General features: G+C 42.1%; 1 protein-coding gene across 1 annotated transcript in view; it reads left to right on the forward strand.

Annotated features, from left to right (window-relative positions):
- Window positions 1-13741, forward strand: part of slc5a1 (solute carrier family 5 member 1) — a 126786-nt gene that overhangs the window by 94595 nt on the left and 18450 nt on the right. Inside the window, exons 10-12 of the mRNA XM_073055661.1 lie at window positions 5474-5581; window positions 6737-6887; window positions 11658-11826. Of these exons, the coding sequence (XP_072911762.1) occupies window positions 5474-5581; window positions 6737-6887; window positions 11658-11826 (428 nt within the window). The remainder of the gene's footprint in view (window positions 1-5473; window positions 5582-6736; window positions 6888-11657; window positions 11827-13741) is intronic.

Genomic DNA, 13741 nt, shown 5'->3' on the forward strand with positions numbered 1-13741 from the left:
ACATATGAGTTAAAGACACTATCTCAGAATGACATCTGTCACAAATAGGATTTATATAGGAATAAAAATGAGCCAATTTATCCTTGGACATATGAGCCCTGTGCACAACTTTAAACTGTATTAATGAATGTTTAGCACATATAGATGATGTATTAACTAATTGAAGAATTTTATCCCAATTCTCAATAGGGATAGTAAGGTTAAGTTCTCTTTCCCAATCATTTTTAGTCTTATAAAAGGGCTCTGAACATATCTTCATAATTATATTGTAACATTTTGATATTAGCCCTTTCTGAAAAGGATTTAGTTCAAACAAATTCTCCAAAATACCTGAAGACACAAAATTTGGAAAAGTAGGAAGTACAGTATTTAAGAAATTCCTAATCTGTAAATATCTAAAAAAATGAAATCTAGGCAAATTATATTTATTAGATAATTGCTCAAAAGACATAAAACAATTATCCAAAAATAAATCGGAAAATCGTAATAATCCTTTAGTCTTCCAAGCTGAATAAGCTTGGTCTATAATAGAAGGATAAAAAAAGCAATTGGATACAATAGGAATATTTAAAACAAACTGAGTCAACCCAAAAAATTTCCGAAATTGAAACCATATACATATATATGTTTAACTATCGGGTTGTCAATTCGTTTCGGCAATTTAGAAAGAGCAAAGGGAAGAGAAGTCCCTAAAATAGAACCCAATGCAAATCCTTGTACAGATTTAATTTCCAAGTTCACCCAATGAGGGCTAAAAGATATATCCTTTAACCAACATATCAAATATCGGATATTAACTGCCCAATAATAAAATCTAAAATTAGGCAATGCCAATCCACCTTCCTTCTTTGCCTTCTGTAAATATATTTTACAGGATATTTTACAGGATTTTTATTCTGCCAAATATATGAGGAAATTTTTGAATCAACATTAGCAAAAAAAGATTTCGGAATAAAAATTGGTACCGCTTGAAATATATATAAAAACTTAGGTAAAATAACCACCTTAATAGCATTAATCCGACCTATCAGAGATAAAGATAGTGGTGACCATTTAGTAAACAAACATTTAATTTGATCAATTAAGGGTAAAAAATTAACCTTAAATAAGTCTTTATAGTTTTTTGTGATTTTAATCCCTAAGTAAATAAAAGAGACATTAACTAATTTAAAAGGTAAATTTCCATAAATTGGAACCTGTCTATTTAAAGGAAACAATTCACTCTTATTAAGATTTAATTTATACCCGGAAAAATCACTAAATTGAACCAACAATGATAAAACTGCAGGAATGGATTTCTCAGGATCAGAAATAAATAATAATAAATCATCTGCATATAATGATAACTTATGTATATCTGTCCCACGATTAATGCCAAAAATGTTCTGTGATTCTCTGATAGCAATTGCTAAGGGTTCTAAAGCAATATCAAATAATAATGGACTAAGAGGACAGCCTTGTCTAGTACCCCGAAATAAACGAAAAAAGGGAGATCTTAGATTGTTAGTAAGCACCGAGGCTACTGGAGTATGATATATCAGTTTAATCCAGGAAATGAATGTCGGACTAAAATTAAACTTCTCAAGCACATAAAATAAGTATGGCCATTCAACTCTATCAAATGCTTTCTCCACATCTAATGAAATAACACATTCTGAAGTGCTATGTGAAGGAGTATAAACAATATTCAATAATCTCCTAACATTGAAAAAAGAATAGCGATTTTTAATAAAACCGGTTTGATCTTCCAAAATAATCTTCTCCAGCCTGGATGCCAGTAACTTGGAAAAGATCTTGGAATCTACATTCAATAAAGATATTGGTCTATAGGATGCACAGTCAGTAGGGTCTTTATCTTTCTTCAGTATTAAAGAAATGAAAGCTCTATAAAAAGATTGTGGCAGATTGCCCAATCTAATTGCTTCTTCAAAAGCCCTGCATAACCAAGGAGAAAGAGTAGCAGAAAAACATTTTAAAAATTCTACTGTATACCCATCTGGACCTGGTGCTTTCCCAGAATTCATAGAGGAAATAACCCCTTTAATTTCTGCATCCGTAATAGGAGTTTCTAATATTGAATGATCATCTGATGATAATTTTGGAAACCTTTCTTTTTTAAAAAGAGATATTTTATGTACATAATTAGACAAGACCCCGTGGTATTACAGGGAAGATACTCGCATGGATAGACCGGCAGGAAGCAAATATAAGCAATCAAGGGGCCTATTCTGGTTGACTGCCTGTGACTGGTTGTGTTCTGTAGGGTCGGTATTGGGACCACTTCGTATTATATTCTATGTCAACAATTTAGATGTCAGAATTGATGGTTTTGTGGCCAAGTTTTCAGATAGTACAGTATAAAGATAGGTGGAGAGGCAGGTATGTGTTGAGGAAGTAGGGAGTCTGCAGAAGGACTTGGACAGATGAGAATGTACAAAGAAGTGGTAGATGGAATACAGTGTACGGAAGTGTATGGTCATGCCCCTTGGTAGAAGGAATAAAGCCATAGAGTATTTTCTAAATGGGGATAAAATTCAAAAAACAAAGGTGAAAAGGATCTGGAAGTACTTGTGCTGAATTCCCTAAAGGTTAACTTGCAGACTGAGCCAGCTGTAAGGAAGGAAAATGTTAGCATTCATTTTGAAAAAAGTAGAATATAAGAGCAAGGATGTGATGCTGAGGTTTATAAGGCATTGGTCAGACCGCACTTGGAGTATTGTGAGCAGTTTTAGACCCATTATCTAAGAAAAGATGTGCTGGCATTGGAAATGGTTCCAAAGAAGGTTCACAAGATGATTCTGGGAGTGACAGGGTTAATGTATAAGGAGCAATTGATTGCTCTGGGACTGCACTTATTGGAGTTTAGAAGAATGAGGAGGAATCTCATTGAATGTTGAAAGGCCTAGTTAGAGTGGGCATGGAGAGGCGTTTTCTATGGATGGCTGTGGAGGCCAAGTCATTGAGTATATTTAAAGCAGAGATTAATAGGTTCTTGATTAGTCAGGGCATCAAAGTTTACGGGGAGAAGGCAGGAGAATGGGGTTTCGAAGGATAATAAATCTGCCAAGATGGAATTGTGGAGCAGCCTTAATGGCTGAATGGCTTAATTCTGCTCCTATGTATTATGGTCTTATTAATTGCACATTAACATAACTGTCATCCAAATAGTTACCTAACACTCAAATTAAAACACAGCCATTTGTGAATTGAATTGAATTGACATTATTTCTTACATCATTTTTACACATGAGGTGTAAAAATCTTTACGTTACCTCTCCATCTAAATCTGCAATGTGCAATCATAGTAATTAATAATAATTTATAATAAACAGAATAGTCAATGTAATATAGAGTACACTCAAATCAGTGTGAGTTCATCAGTCTGATGGCCTGGTGGAAGAAGCTGTCCCGAAGCCTGGCTTTTATACTGAGGTATCGCTTCCCGGATGGTAGCTGTTGGAATAGATTGTGGTTGGGATAGTTTGGGTCCCCAATGATCCTACAGGCCCTTTTTACACACCTGTCCTTGTAAATGTCCTGAACCATGGGAAGTTCACAACTACAGGTGCGCTGGGCTGTCCGTGCCACTCTCTGTAGAGTCCCGCGATTCAGGGAGATACAGTTCCCATACCAGACAGTGATGCAGCCAGTCAGGATGCTTTCAATTGTGCCCCTGTAGAAAGTTCTTAAGATTTGGGGGCCCATAGCAAATATCCTCAGCCTTCTGAGGTGAAAGAGGCACTGTTGTACCTTTTTCACCACACAGCTAGTGTGCACAGACCTTGTGAGGTCCTCGGTGATGTGGATGCCGAGGAACTTGAAGCTGTTTACCCTCTCAACCATTGATGTCAATAGGGGTTAGCCCATCTCCATTCCTCCTGTAATCCACAACCAGCTCCTTTGTTTTTGTGACATTGAGGGAGATGTTGTTTCCTTGACACCGCTGTGTCAGAGTGATAACTTCTTCCCTGTAGGCCACCTCATTATTGTTTGAGATAAGGCCAATCAATGTTGTGTCATCGGCAAATTTGATTAGCAGATTGGAGCTGTGGGTGGTGATACAGTCATGGGTATACAGGGAGTAAAGGAGGGGACTCAGTACACAGCCCTCAGGGCTCCTGTATTGAGAGTCAGAGGGTTGGAGGTGAGGGAGCCCACTCTTACAACCAGTTGGCGACCTGACAGGAAGTCCAGTATCCAGCTGTGGGGTCAAGGTTTGCAGAAGTGTGGCTGTTGATCATCTGTTGATCGGTTGTGTTGGTAGGCAAATTAAAGGGGGTCCATTTTGGGTGGTAGCAAGCTGCAGATGTAATCCTTGACCAGCTTCTCAAAGCATTTGCATATTATTGAGGTGAGTGCGACAGGACGCCAGTCGTCCAGGCATGTTACCTTGGTCTTTGTAGGTACAGGGACAATATTCCAGGCTCTGCTGTGTCCAGAAGGTCTGCAGAAAACCAGTTGACAACACATACTGTCTCTCCAGGGCCACTCAGGCATGGACCAATTACCATATGAGGATATCAATGGCCCTGCCTCCATGCTCTGTCATTGGCTATTTGAATTGCCTATCGTTATGGTGCAGCACTTCTGTCCTCTGTCTTTGGCTGATTGACTTGTCCATAATCCTGCTCCAACAGTTTATTTTTGGAGATTTAACTTCTGACCTTGGAGATTAAGGTGCTAAAGATGTTAGTGCTGTTGGCTTTCAGGTCCAGAGATCTAGGTTCGATCCCAACCTCCTCTACAGACCACAGTGTTTGCAGATGCTCCCTATGATCGTGCCCCAGCTCTCTCCAATATCCCAAAGGTGTGCATATCTGTAAGTTGTACATTGAGTAGCTGTAAATTGTCCCTAGTGTGGGAACTGTAGGCAGTTGATCAGAGTGTCAAGAGAATAGTCTACACCTGGAGTTAGTTCCCATGCTGGGGAACCCTGGACCCCAACCTTAATGGTATTGGTCCATGGCATTAAAAAAAAGTTTGGGAACCCCTTGTCTACACAGAAAACAAGTGAGGAATCCAATGAAATGGACCACTGGCATAGACTCAATGGTCAAAATGGCCTCCTTCATTGTGACGTTAAAACATGGGTAACCTCTGGAGCTTGGCACCTGCTCCAGGTCCAGGATGCAGAAGCCCTTGTCATCACTACTATGGTGCAGTCATGACAGAGTTCTTCTAATTGCTTCAACCTGTACAGTGAACATGAAGTTTGCTATACCTGGGAAGAGCATTTGAGCAAAACACAGCCCCTCAACCCACAGGTCCGGCCACGGTTCAGAATGCCCATGGTGGACCAGACTGTGCTTGGTTAACTGGTGCCCCACATTTATTGGTGGTTACACATCAACCAATGTATTTCTCCATGCACTTTTGATATCCTGTGACTGTGGAGAGGCAATTAAACAATTCCTTCTCAGGGTGATTTTAATTTTTGAAAGATGACGTTTGTGCCTTTGTCTACCTTTTCCAGATACCATTGCCTGCGTGGTACCCAGTGTGTGTAAGCAGAAATGTGATACAGAGGTTGGATGCAGCAACATTGCCTACCCCACACTTGTGGTGAAGTTAATGCCACAGGGTGAGTATATACCTTCACAGGTAGAAGTGGAAGTGATGTGGGATCGTTTGTTGGAGCTAAACTTGTCACCTTGACCTCAAACTTTGGTGCCATGTGAACACGCATCACACACCTTTTTGTAAATCCACCTGTTCCTTATCCACAAAGACAGAGGGAAACTGCATTCATGACCTGCTTGGTGTTCTCCAAAACATCCACAACTTGTTAGACAATAAGGTGAAAGAGTATAGAACATAGAACACTACAGCACAGTACAGGCATTTCAGCCCACAATGCTGAGCCGATCTTTTAAAATTCTCTAGGTCAACTAACCCTTCCCTCCTACATAGCCCTCTATTCTTCTAACATCCACACCCCTGTCTAAGAGTTTCTTAAATGCCTTTAATGTATCTGCCTCTACCACTGGCTCTGGCTTGGCTTTCCTCGCACCCAACACTCTCTGTGTAAAGAAACTTACCTCTGACATCCCCCCCCATACTAACTTATCATAAACTAGAGAAAATCTGTAGGTGCTGGAAATCCAAGCAACACACACACACACACAAAATGCTGGAGGAACTCAGCAGGCTAGGCAGCATCTATGGAAAAGAGTAAACAGTCAATGTTTCGGGCCAAGACCTCTCATCAGGACTGGAGATTAAAAAGGCAATGGTGTTTTGGGGATGTGTGTCTTTCCTAACTTCACCTGCGCCCCTCGGTTTTCTAATTCTACCATCCTGCCCAATGAAAATCCCTGGCTTTGAACCATCCAGCGGCCCTGTAGCCTCATTAGGGCAGTGTTGCTGGAGTCTTCTCAGGCTTCAGACTCCTCACTCAGGGTCCCACCAGATAATGTGTGAGAATTAAAGTCTATGACTGATTTTCTGGTCTGATGAGAGCCTTGGATATCTCCATGCTGATGGAAAAGTATTTTTTCTGAGTGTGATAATCTGGCTGGAAATTCCCTTCAGTAATTCCAACTCACCTCACGTTCCTATAGAAAGTAGCAGACAAGTTGGTCAAACTCTACACTGACCAACGTAATCCATGCCTCATCTTTGTAGGATCACTGTGGCTCACCCAATATGCATGACCCTGATTTGCAGCAACGTTTACCTGTCTGTCAATAGGCTGTGGGGTGAGGTAGTTCTGTCTAAGCTGGTGCGTCTCTCTTAGGTCTGCGTGGTTTAATGTTGTCCGTGATGCTGGCATCTTTGATGAGCTCGCTGACGTCCATCTTTAACAGCTCTAGTACACTCTTCACCATGGACATCTGGACCAAGATCAGGCCCAAAGCCACAGAGAAGGAACTGATGTTAGCAGGGAGGTAAGGATGCTCTCCACTCTGTTTGAGACCTTGATTATAACAACTCAGACTTATCAAGAAAGTGTCATGCAGTATTGAAAGGAAATGTTTACTGATTCCTGCAATGTAGCAGAGATGGTCATATGTGGGTAGTTGTAAATCAATACTCCCCTTCTCTCCTCATGCACATTGGAATTGGTTTATCATTGTCACATGTACTGAGATACAGTGAAAAGCTAGTCTTACACACTGTTCATACAGATCAGATCATCACACAGTGAATTGAGGGAAAGCATGGTAAAACAATAACAATGCAGAATAAAGTGCAACAGCTGAGCTGCTGAGGTTTGAGATCAGAGTTTTCCTTCTCCTAGATGAGCTCCTAGCCATGGCTGATGAGTCACATCTGCCTAAAGTGACTGGTTTTAAGGTGCCAGTAACCTGCTTTTGCCTCTTCTCCTGTCAGTACTGTTCTGCTGGGCTTAGTAGCTAAGCCACACATTGATCAGTTGTTGATGAGGTTGCCACTTTAGCCTCTAAGCGGACCTTCATGGCTAGGAATCCCAGGTTGCTGGAGAACATGCCTGAATATGTGCTGCTCCTGGGCTCCACAGCCTGACTTTAGTTTGTCCCATGTCAGTGCTGTGCCGGTCACTGACAACCCCGTGAAAGCTGGCAGGGAGAGCCAGTGCCCAAGAGACACAATTCATAGATCTGTGGGGTAGTACAGCACATAAGTGGCCCTTTGGCCCATCCTGTCCATGCTGACAAAAGAGGGCAGAAGCCAGAAGGAATAGGTGGGTGGGGGAGTGGGAGGAGCATGAACAGGCAGGTAGTAGATGAGTCCTGATGAGAGGAGAGGAAGAAAGAGGGCAGTGATATTAATGTGAGAAGCCAGGAGGTGATAGGCAGGGATGGTGGAATTTTATTTTTTTTCATTGAGATACAGCATGGAAAAAGCCCTTCGGCCCTTCAAGTCATGTCGCCATTAGTCCCCCAATTTAATCTTCACCTAATTATGGGACATAGAACAAAGCAGAGAACATAGAAATCAACAGCACATTACAGGCCCTTCGGCCCACAGTGTTGTGCTAACCATGTTACCTACCTACTCTGGAGAATGCCTGGAATTTCCCAAGTGCATAGCCCTCTATGTTTCTAAGCTCCATGTACCAATCTAAGAGGCTCTTAAAAGACCCTATTGTATCCACCTCCACCACCACCGCCGGCAGTGAATTCCACGCACCCACCAATCTCTGTGTGAAAAACTTACCCCTGACATCCCCTCAGTACCTACTTCAAAGCACCTTAAAACTGTGCTCCCTTGTGCTAGGCATTTCAGCCCTGGGAAAAAGCCTTTGGCTATCCACACGATCAATACCTCTCATCATCTTACAATGTCCAATTAACCTACCAACCAGTATGTCTTTGGACTGTCAGAGGAAACCAGAACACCCAGAGGAAACCCACACATTCACAGGAAGAATGTACAAGCTACATCCAGGCACCGGCTGGAACTGAACCCGGGTCACCAGCACTGTAACCACTATGCCACTGTGCTGCCCCTGATAGGAGAGGACAGTACACCGTGGGGTATAAAGGGGAGGAGGTGGGGAACCAGAAGGAGGAATGTGTAGGTGATGGACAGATTGTGAGGGTAAGGGGGAGGAGGTAACGGGGCCGGGGGTATGGGAAAACAAAGTGGGAAAGGGGAACAGAAGGGAGTGGTTAGAGAATATGAGGTATTGTTCTTCTAATCTAATGTGGAGTAAAGGATGTGGACAGATATGTTAGTGTGGAATCAAAATGGCTTGTCGTGGAAGATCCGGGCTGTTGGAGTGAGTGGAGTGAATGTGCTCCACAAAATGGTCCCTTCATTTACGCTGGATCTCCTGTTATAGAGGAGACCGATCTGGGATCACCAGAGACAATAAACACCGATAGATCTGCAGGTAAAGAGTGCCTCACCTGGCTTGGGGCAGAGTTGTATGGTGATGAGGGAGGAGATGTAGAGGCAGCAATTACTCTTGTCACAGTCACGGAGGTGGGGAGGGGCAAGTGGGCAAGAGAGTGATCCCTGTGGAAAGTGAGGCATGGAGTGGGTGGGAGGGAAAGAAGTGCCTGCTGGTGGAATCCTGTAGGAGATGATGGGATAATGTACTGGATGCTTGGTGAGGACAAGAAAGACCCTAAAGCTCTTATGTCAGGATGGGGAGTAGGGTGAAGACAAATGTGTGGGAAATGGAGGGGATGTGGTTGAAGGCTTCATTAGTAGCAGTGGTGGGGAAACCTCATTTTCTGAAAAGGGTGGTCATCCCCCCCCCCAGCAACCTACCTGTCTTGCCATTCACCTGCAGATTGTGCTGCTCTCCTACTCTGCTGTCCCTTTCCTTTTCAATCCTAATGCAGGGTCTCAGCATGAAACACAATCTGTTCTTATTCCTCCAGCATCTTTTGAACAATTTTGAATCATTTTGAACAATTTCTTTTCTTTTGAAAAATTTCTTTTATTTTTTGAACAATTTCTTTTCTTCTGTATTCACTAAGGAGAAGGATATTGAATTGTGTAAGGTAAGGGAAACAAGTAGGGAAGCTATGGAAACTATGACAATTAAAAAGGAGGAAATACTGGTGCTTTTAAGGAATATAAAAGTGGATAAATCACTGGGTCCTGACATGATATTCCCTAGGACCTTGAGGGAGGTTAGTGCAGAAATAGCAGGGACTCTGACAGAAATATTTCAAATGTTATTAGAAACGGGGATGGTGCCAGAGGATTGGCGTATTGCTCATGTGGGTCTATTGTTTAAAAAGGGTTCTAAGAGTAAACCTAGCAATTATAGGCCTGTCAGTTTGACATCAGTGGTGGGTAAATTAATGGAAGGTATTCTTAGAGATTATATATATAATTATCCGGATAGACAGGGTCTGATTAGCAACAGTCAATATGGATTTGTGCGTAGAAGGTCATGTTTGACAAATCTTATTGAATTTTTTGAAGAGGTTACGAGAAAAGTTGATGAGGGTAAAGCAGTGGATGTTGTCTATATGGACTTCAGTAAGGCCTTTGACAAGGTTCCGCATGGAAGGTTAGTTAGGAAGGTTCAATCGTTAGGTATTAATATTGAAGTAGTAAAATGGATTCAACAGTGGCTGGATGAGAGATGCCAGAGAGTAGTGGTGGATAACTGTTTGTCAGGTTGGAGGCTGGTGACTAGTGGTGTGCCTCAGGAATCTGTACTGGGTGCAATGTTGTTTGTCATATACATTAATGATTTGGATGATGGGGTGGTAAATTGGATTAGTAAGTATGCAGATGATACAAAGATAGATGGCATTGTGGATATTGAAGTAGGTTTTCAAAGCTTGCAAGGAGATTTAGGCCAGTTAGAAGAGTGGGCTGAAAGATGGCAGATGAAGTTTAATGCTGATAAGTGTGAAGTGCTACATTTTGGTAGGAATAATCCAAATAGAATATACATGGTAAATGGTAGGGCATTGAAGAATGCAGTAGAACAGAGTGATCTAGGAATAATGGTGCATAGTTCCCTAAAGGTGGAATCTCATGTGGATAGAGTGGTGAAGAAAGCTTTTGGTATGCTGGCATTTATAAATCTGAGCATTGAGTATAGGAGTTGGGATGTAATGTTAAAATTGTACAAGGCATTGGTGAGGCCAAATTTGGAGTATTGTGTACAGTTCTGGTCACCGAATTATAGGAAAGATGTCAACAAAATAGAGAGAGTACAGAGAACATTTTCTAGAATGTTACCTGGGTTTCAGCACCTTAGTTACAGGGAAAGATTGAACAAGTTAGGTCTTTATTCTTTGGAGCATATAAGGTTGAGGGGGGACTTGATAGAGGTATTTAAAATAATGAGGGGGATAGATAGAGTTGACGTGGATAGGCTTTTTCCATTGAGAGTAGGGGAGATTCAAACAAGAGGACATGAGTTGAGAGTTAGAGGGTAACATGAGGGGGAATTTCTTTACTCAGAGAGTGGTAGCTGTGTGGAATGAGCTTCCAGTAGAAGTGGTAGAGGCAGGTACGGTATTGTCATTTAAAGCAAAATTGTATAGGTATATGGACGGGAAAGGAATGGAGGGTTATGGGCTGAGTGCGGGTCAGTGGGACTAGGTGAGAGTAAGCATTCGGCACGGACTAGAAGGGCCAAGATGGCCTGTTTCTGTGCTGTAATTGTTATATGGTTATATTATATCTTGTGTGTATTGTTTCTGGAAAATGATGTTTGGTTTGTTGTTAGGTATACGGTAGTACAGTGCAAAATTTTGTCTTGCATGTTATCTGAACTGCTTCCCTTCTCCTAACAACTGAGGCAGTGCAAAGGAATACAGAATCTAGTGTTGCATTTACAGAGAAAGTGCAGTGCAGGCAGACAGAAAGAGCAAGGGCCACAGCAAAGTAAACTGTAAGATTAAGAGTTCCCCTTCGTTGCACAAGTGGTCAGTTCAATCGAGTGAGACAGAATCTGACCTTGAGCCTGGAGTAATGCATTTTCAAGCTTTTCTCTTCTGCCTAATGAGAGGAAGAAACAGAGATAACTTCTGAGGTGGGTGGGTTCTTTAATTATGCTGTCTGCTTTCCCGAGGCAGCAAGAAGTGTAGACAGAGTCCGTAGAAGGGAGGCTGGTTTCCATGATGTGCTAAGTGTGTCCGCAAGTCTCTGTGGTTTCTCATGGCCATTGACAAAGCAGCTGTCTATGTCTCTATACAAACTGGTGAAGGACAATGGGGAACATGCTGAATTTCTCTCCAATGTTGTGTTCTCAGGGTCTTCACGTTAGTCCTGATTGGCATCAGCATTGCTTGGATCCCAATAGTACAGACTGCACAGAGTGGAAAACTCTTTGACTATATTCAGTCCATCACCAGCTACCTGGGCCCCCCCATAGCCTCGATCTTCTTGCTCGGCATTTTTGTCAAGCGCGTCAATGAAAAAGTAAGTTTCTGAACTTCTGTGCCCATCCTTTCTCATTTTCTTTCCACTTACTTGCTCTAACAGGTGAACAGCCACACTGTTGGGAGGCTATGCAAGCTAGGATCTTACCATTTGGGGCTTTCCCATCATCAGATAAGCACCTGCATGAACTCGAGGGTGGAGGTAGATTTTAACCATATAACCATAACCATATAACAATTACAGCATGGAAACAGGCCATCTCAGCCCCTCTAGTCTGTGCTGAACGCTTACTCTCACCTAATTCCACTGACCCGCACTCAGCCCATAACCCTCCATTCCTTTCCTGTCCACATACCTATCCAATTTTGCTTTAAATGACAATACCGAACCTGCCTCTACCACTTCTACTGGAAGCTCATTCCACACAGCTACCACTCTCTGAGTAAAAAAATTCCCCCTCATGTTACCCTTAAACTTTTACTCTCTAACTCTCAACTCATGTCCTCTTGTTTGAATCTCCCCTACTCTCAATGGAAAAAGCCTATCCACGTCAATATCTATCCCCCTCATAATTTTAAATACCTCTATCAAGTCCCCCCTCAGCCTTCTATGCTCCAAAGAATAAAGACTTAACTTGTTCAATCTTTCCCTGTAACTTAGGTGCTGAAACCCAGGTAACATTCTCGAAAATCTTCTCTGTACTCTCTCTATTTTGTTGACATCTTTCCTATAATTCGGTGACCAGAACTGTACACAATACTCCAAATTCGGCCTTACCAATGCCTTGTACAATTTTAACATTACATCCCAACTCCTATACTCAATGCTCTGATTTATAAAGACCAACATACCAAAAGCTTTCTTCACCACCCTATCCACATGAGATTCCACCTTCAGGGAACTATGCACCATTATTCCTAGATCACTCTGTTCTACTGCATTCTTCAATGCCCTACCATTTACCATGTATGTCCTATTTGGATTATTCCTACCAAAATGTAGCACCTCACACTTATCAGTATTAAACTTCATCTGCCATTGTTCAGCCCACTCTTCTAACTGGCCTAAATCTCTCTGCAAACTTAGAAAATCTACTTCATTATCCACAACACCACCTACCTTAGTATCATCTGCATACTTACTAATCCAATTTACCACCCCATCATCCAGATCATTACTGTATATGACAATAGACAATAGACAATAGGTGCAGAAGTAGACCATTCGGCCCTTTGAGCCTGCACCGCCATTTTGAGATCATGGCTGATCAATTCCTTATCAATACCCGGTTCCTGCCTTGTCCCCATATCCCTTGATTCCCCTATCCATAAGATACCTATCTAGCTCCTTCTTGAAAGCATCCAGAGAATTGGCCTCCACTACCTTCCGAGGCACTGCATTCCAGACCCCCACAACTCTCTGGGAGAAGAAGTTTTTCCTTAACTCTGTCCTAAATGACCTACCACTTCTTCTCAAACCATGCCCCCTGGTACTGGACTCTCCCAGCATCTGGAACATATTTCCTGCCTCTGTCTTGTCCAATCCCTTAATAATCTTATATGTTTCAATCAGATCCCCTCTCAATCTCCTTAATTCCAGCGTGTACAAGTCCAGTCTCTCTAACCTCTCTGCGTAAGACAGTCCAGACATCCCATGAGTTAACCTCGTGAATCTACGCTGCACTTCCTCTACAGCCAGGATGTCCTTCCTTAACCCTGGAGACCAAAACTGTACACAATACTCCAGGTGTGGTCTCACCAGGGCTCTGTACAAATGCAAGAGGATTTCTTTGCTCTTGTACTCAATTCCCTTTGTAATAAAGGCCAACATTCCATTAGCCTTCTTCACTGCCTGCTGCACTTGCTCATTCACCTTCAGTGACTGATGAACAAGGACTCCGAGATCTCTTTGTATTTCTCCCTTACCTAACTCTACACCATTCAGATAATAATCT

The sequence above is a fragment of the Hemitrygon akajei genome, chromosome 9 (genome assembly GCF_048418815.1).
Source record: "Hemitrygon akajei chromosome 9, sHemAka1.3, whole genome shotgun sequence".
In the NCBI taxonomy this organism is placed as follows: Eukaryota; Metazoa; Chordata; class Chondrichthyes; order Myliobatiformes; family Dasyatidae; genus Hemitrygon; species Hemitrygon akajei.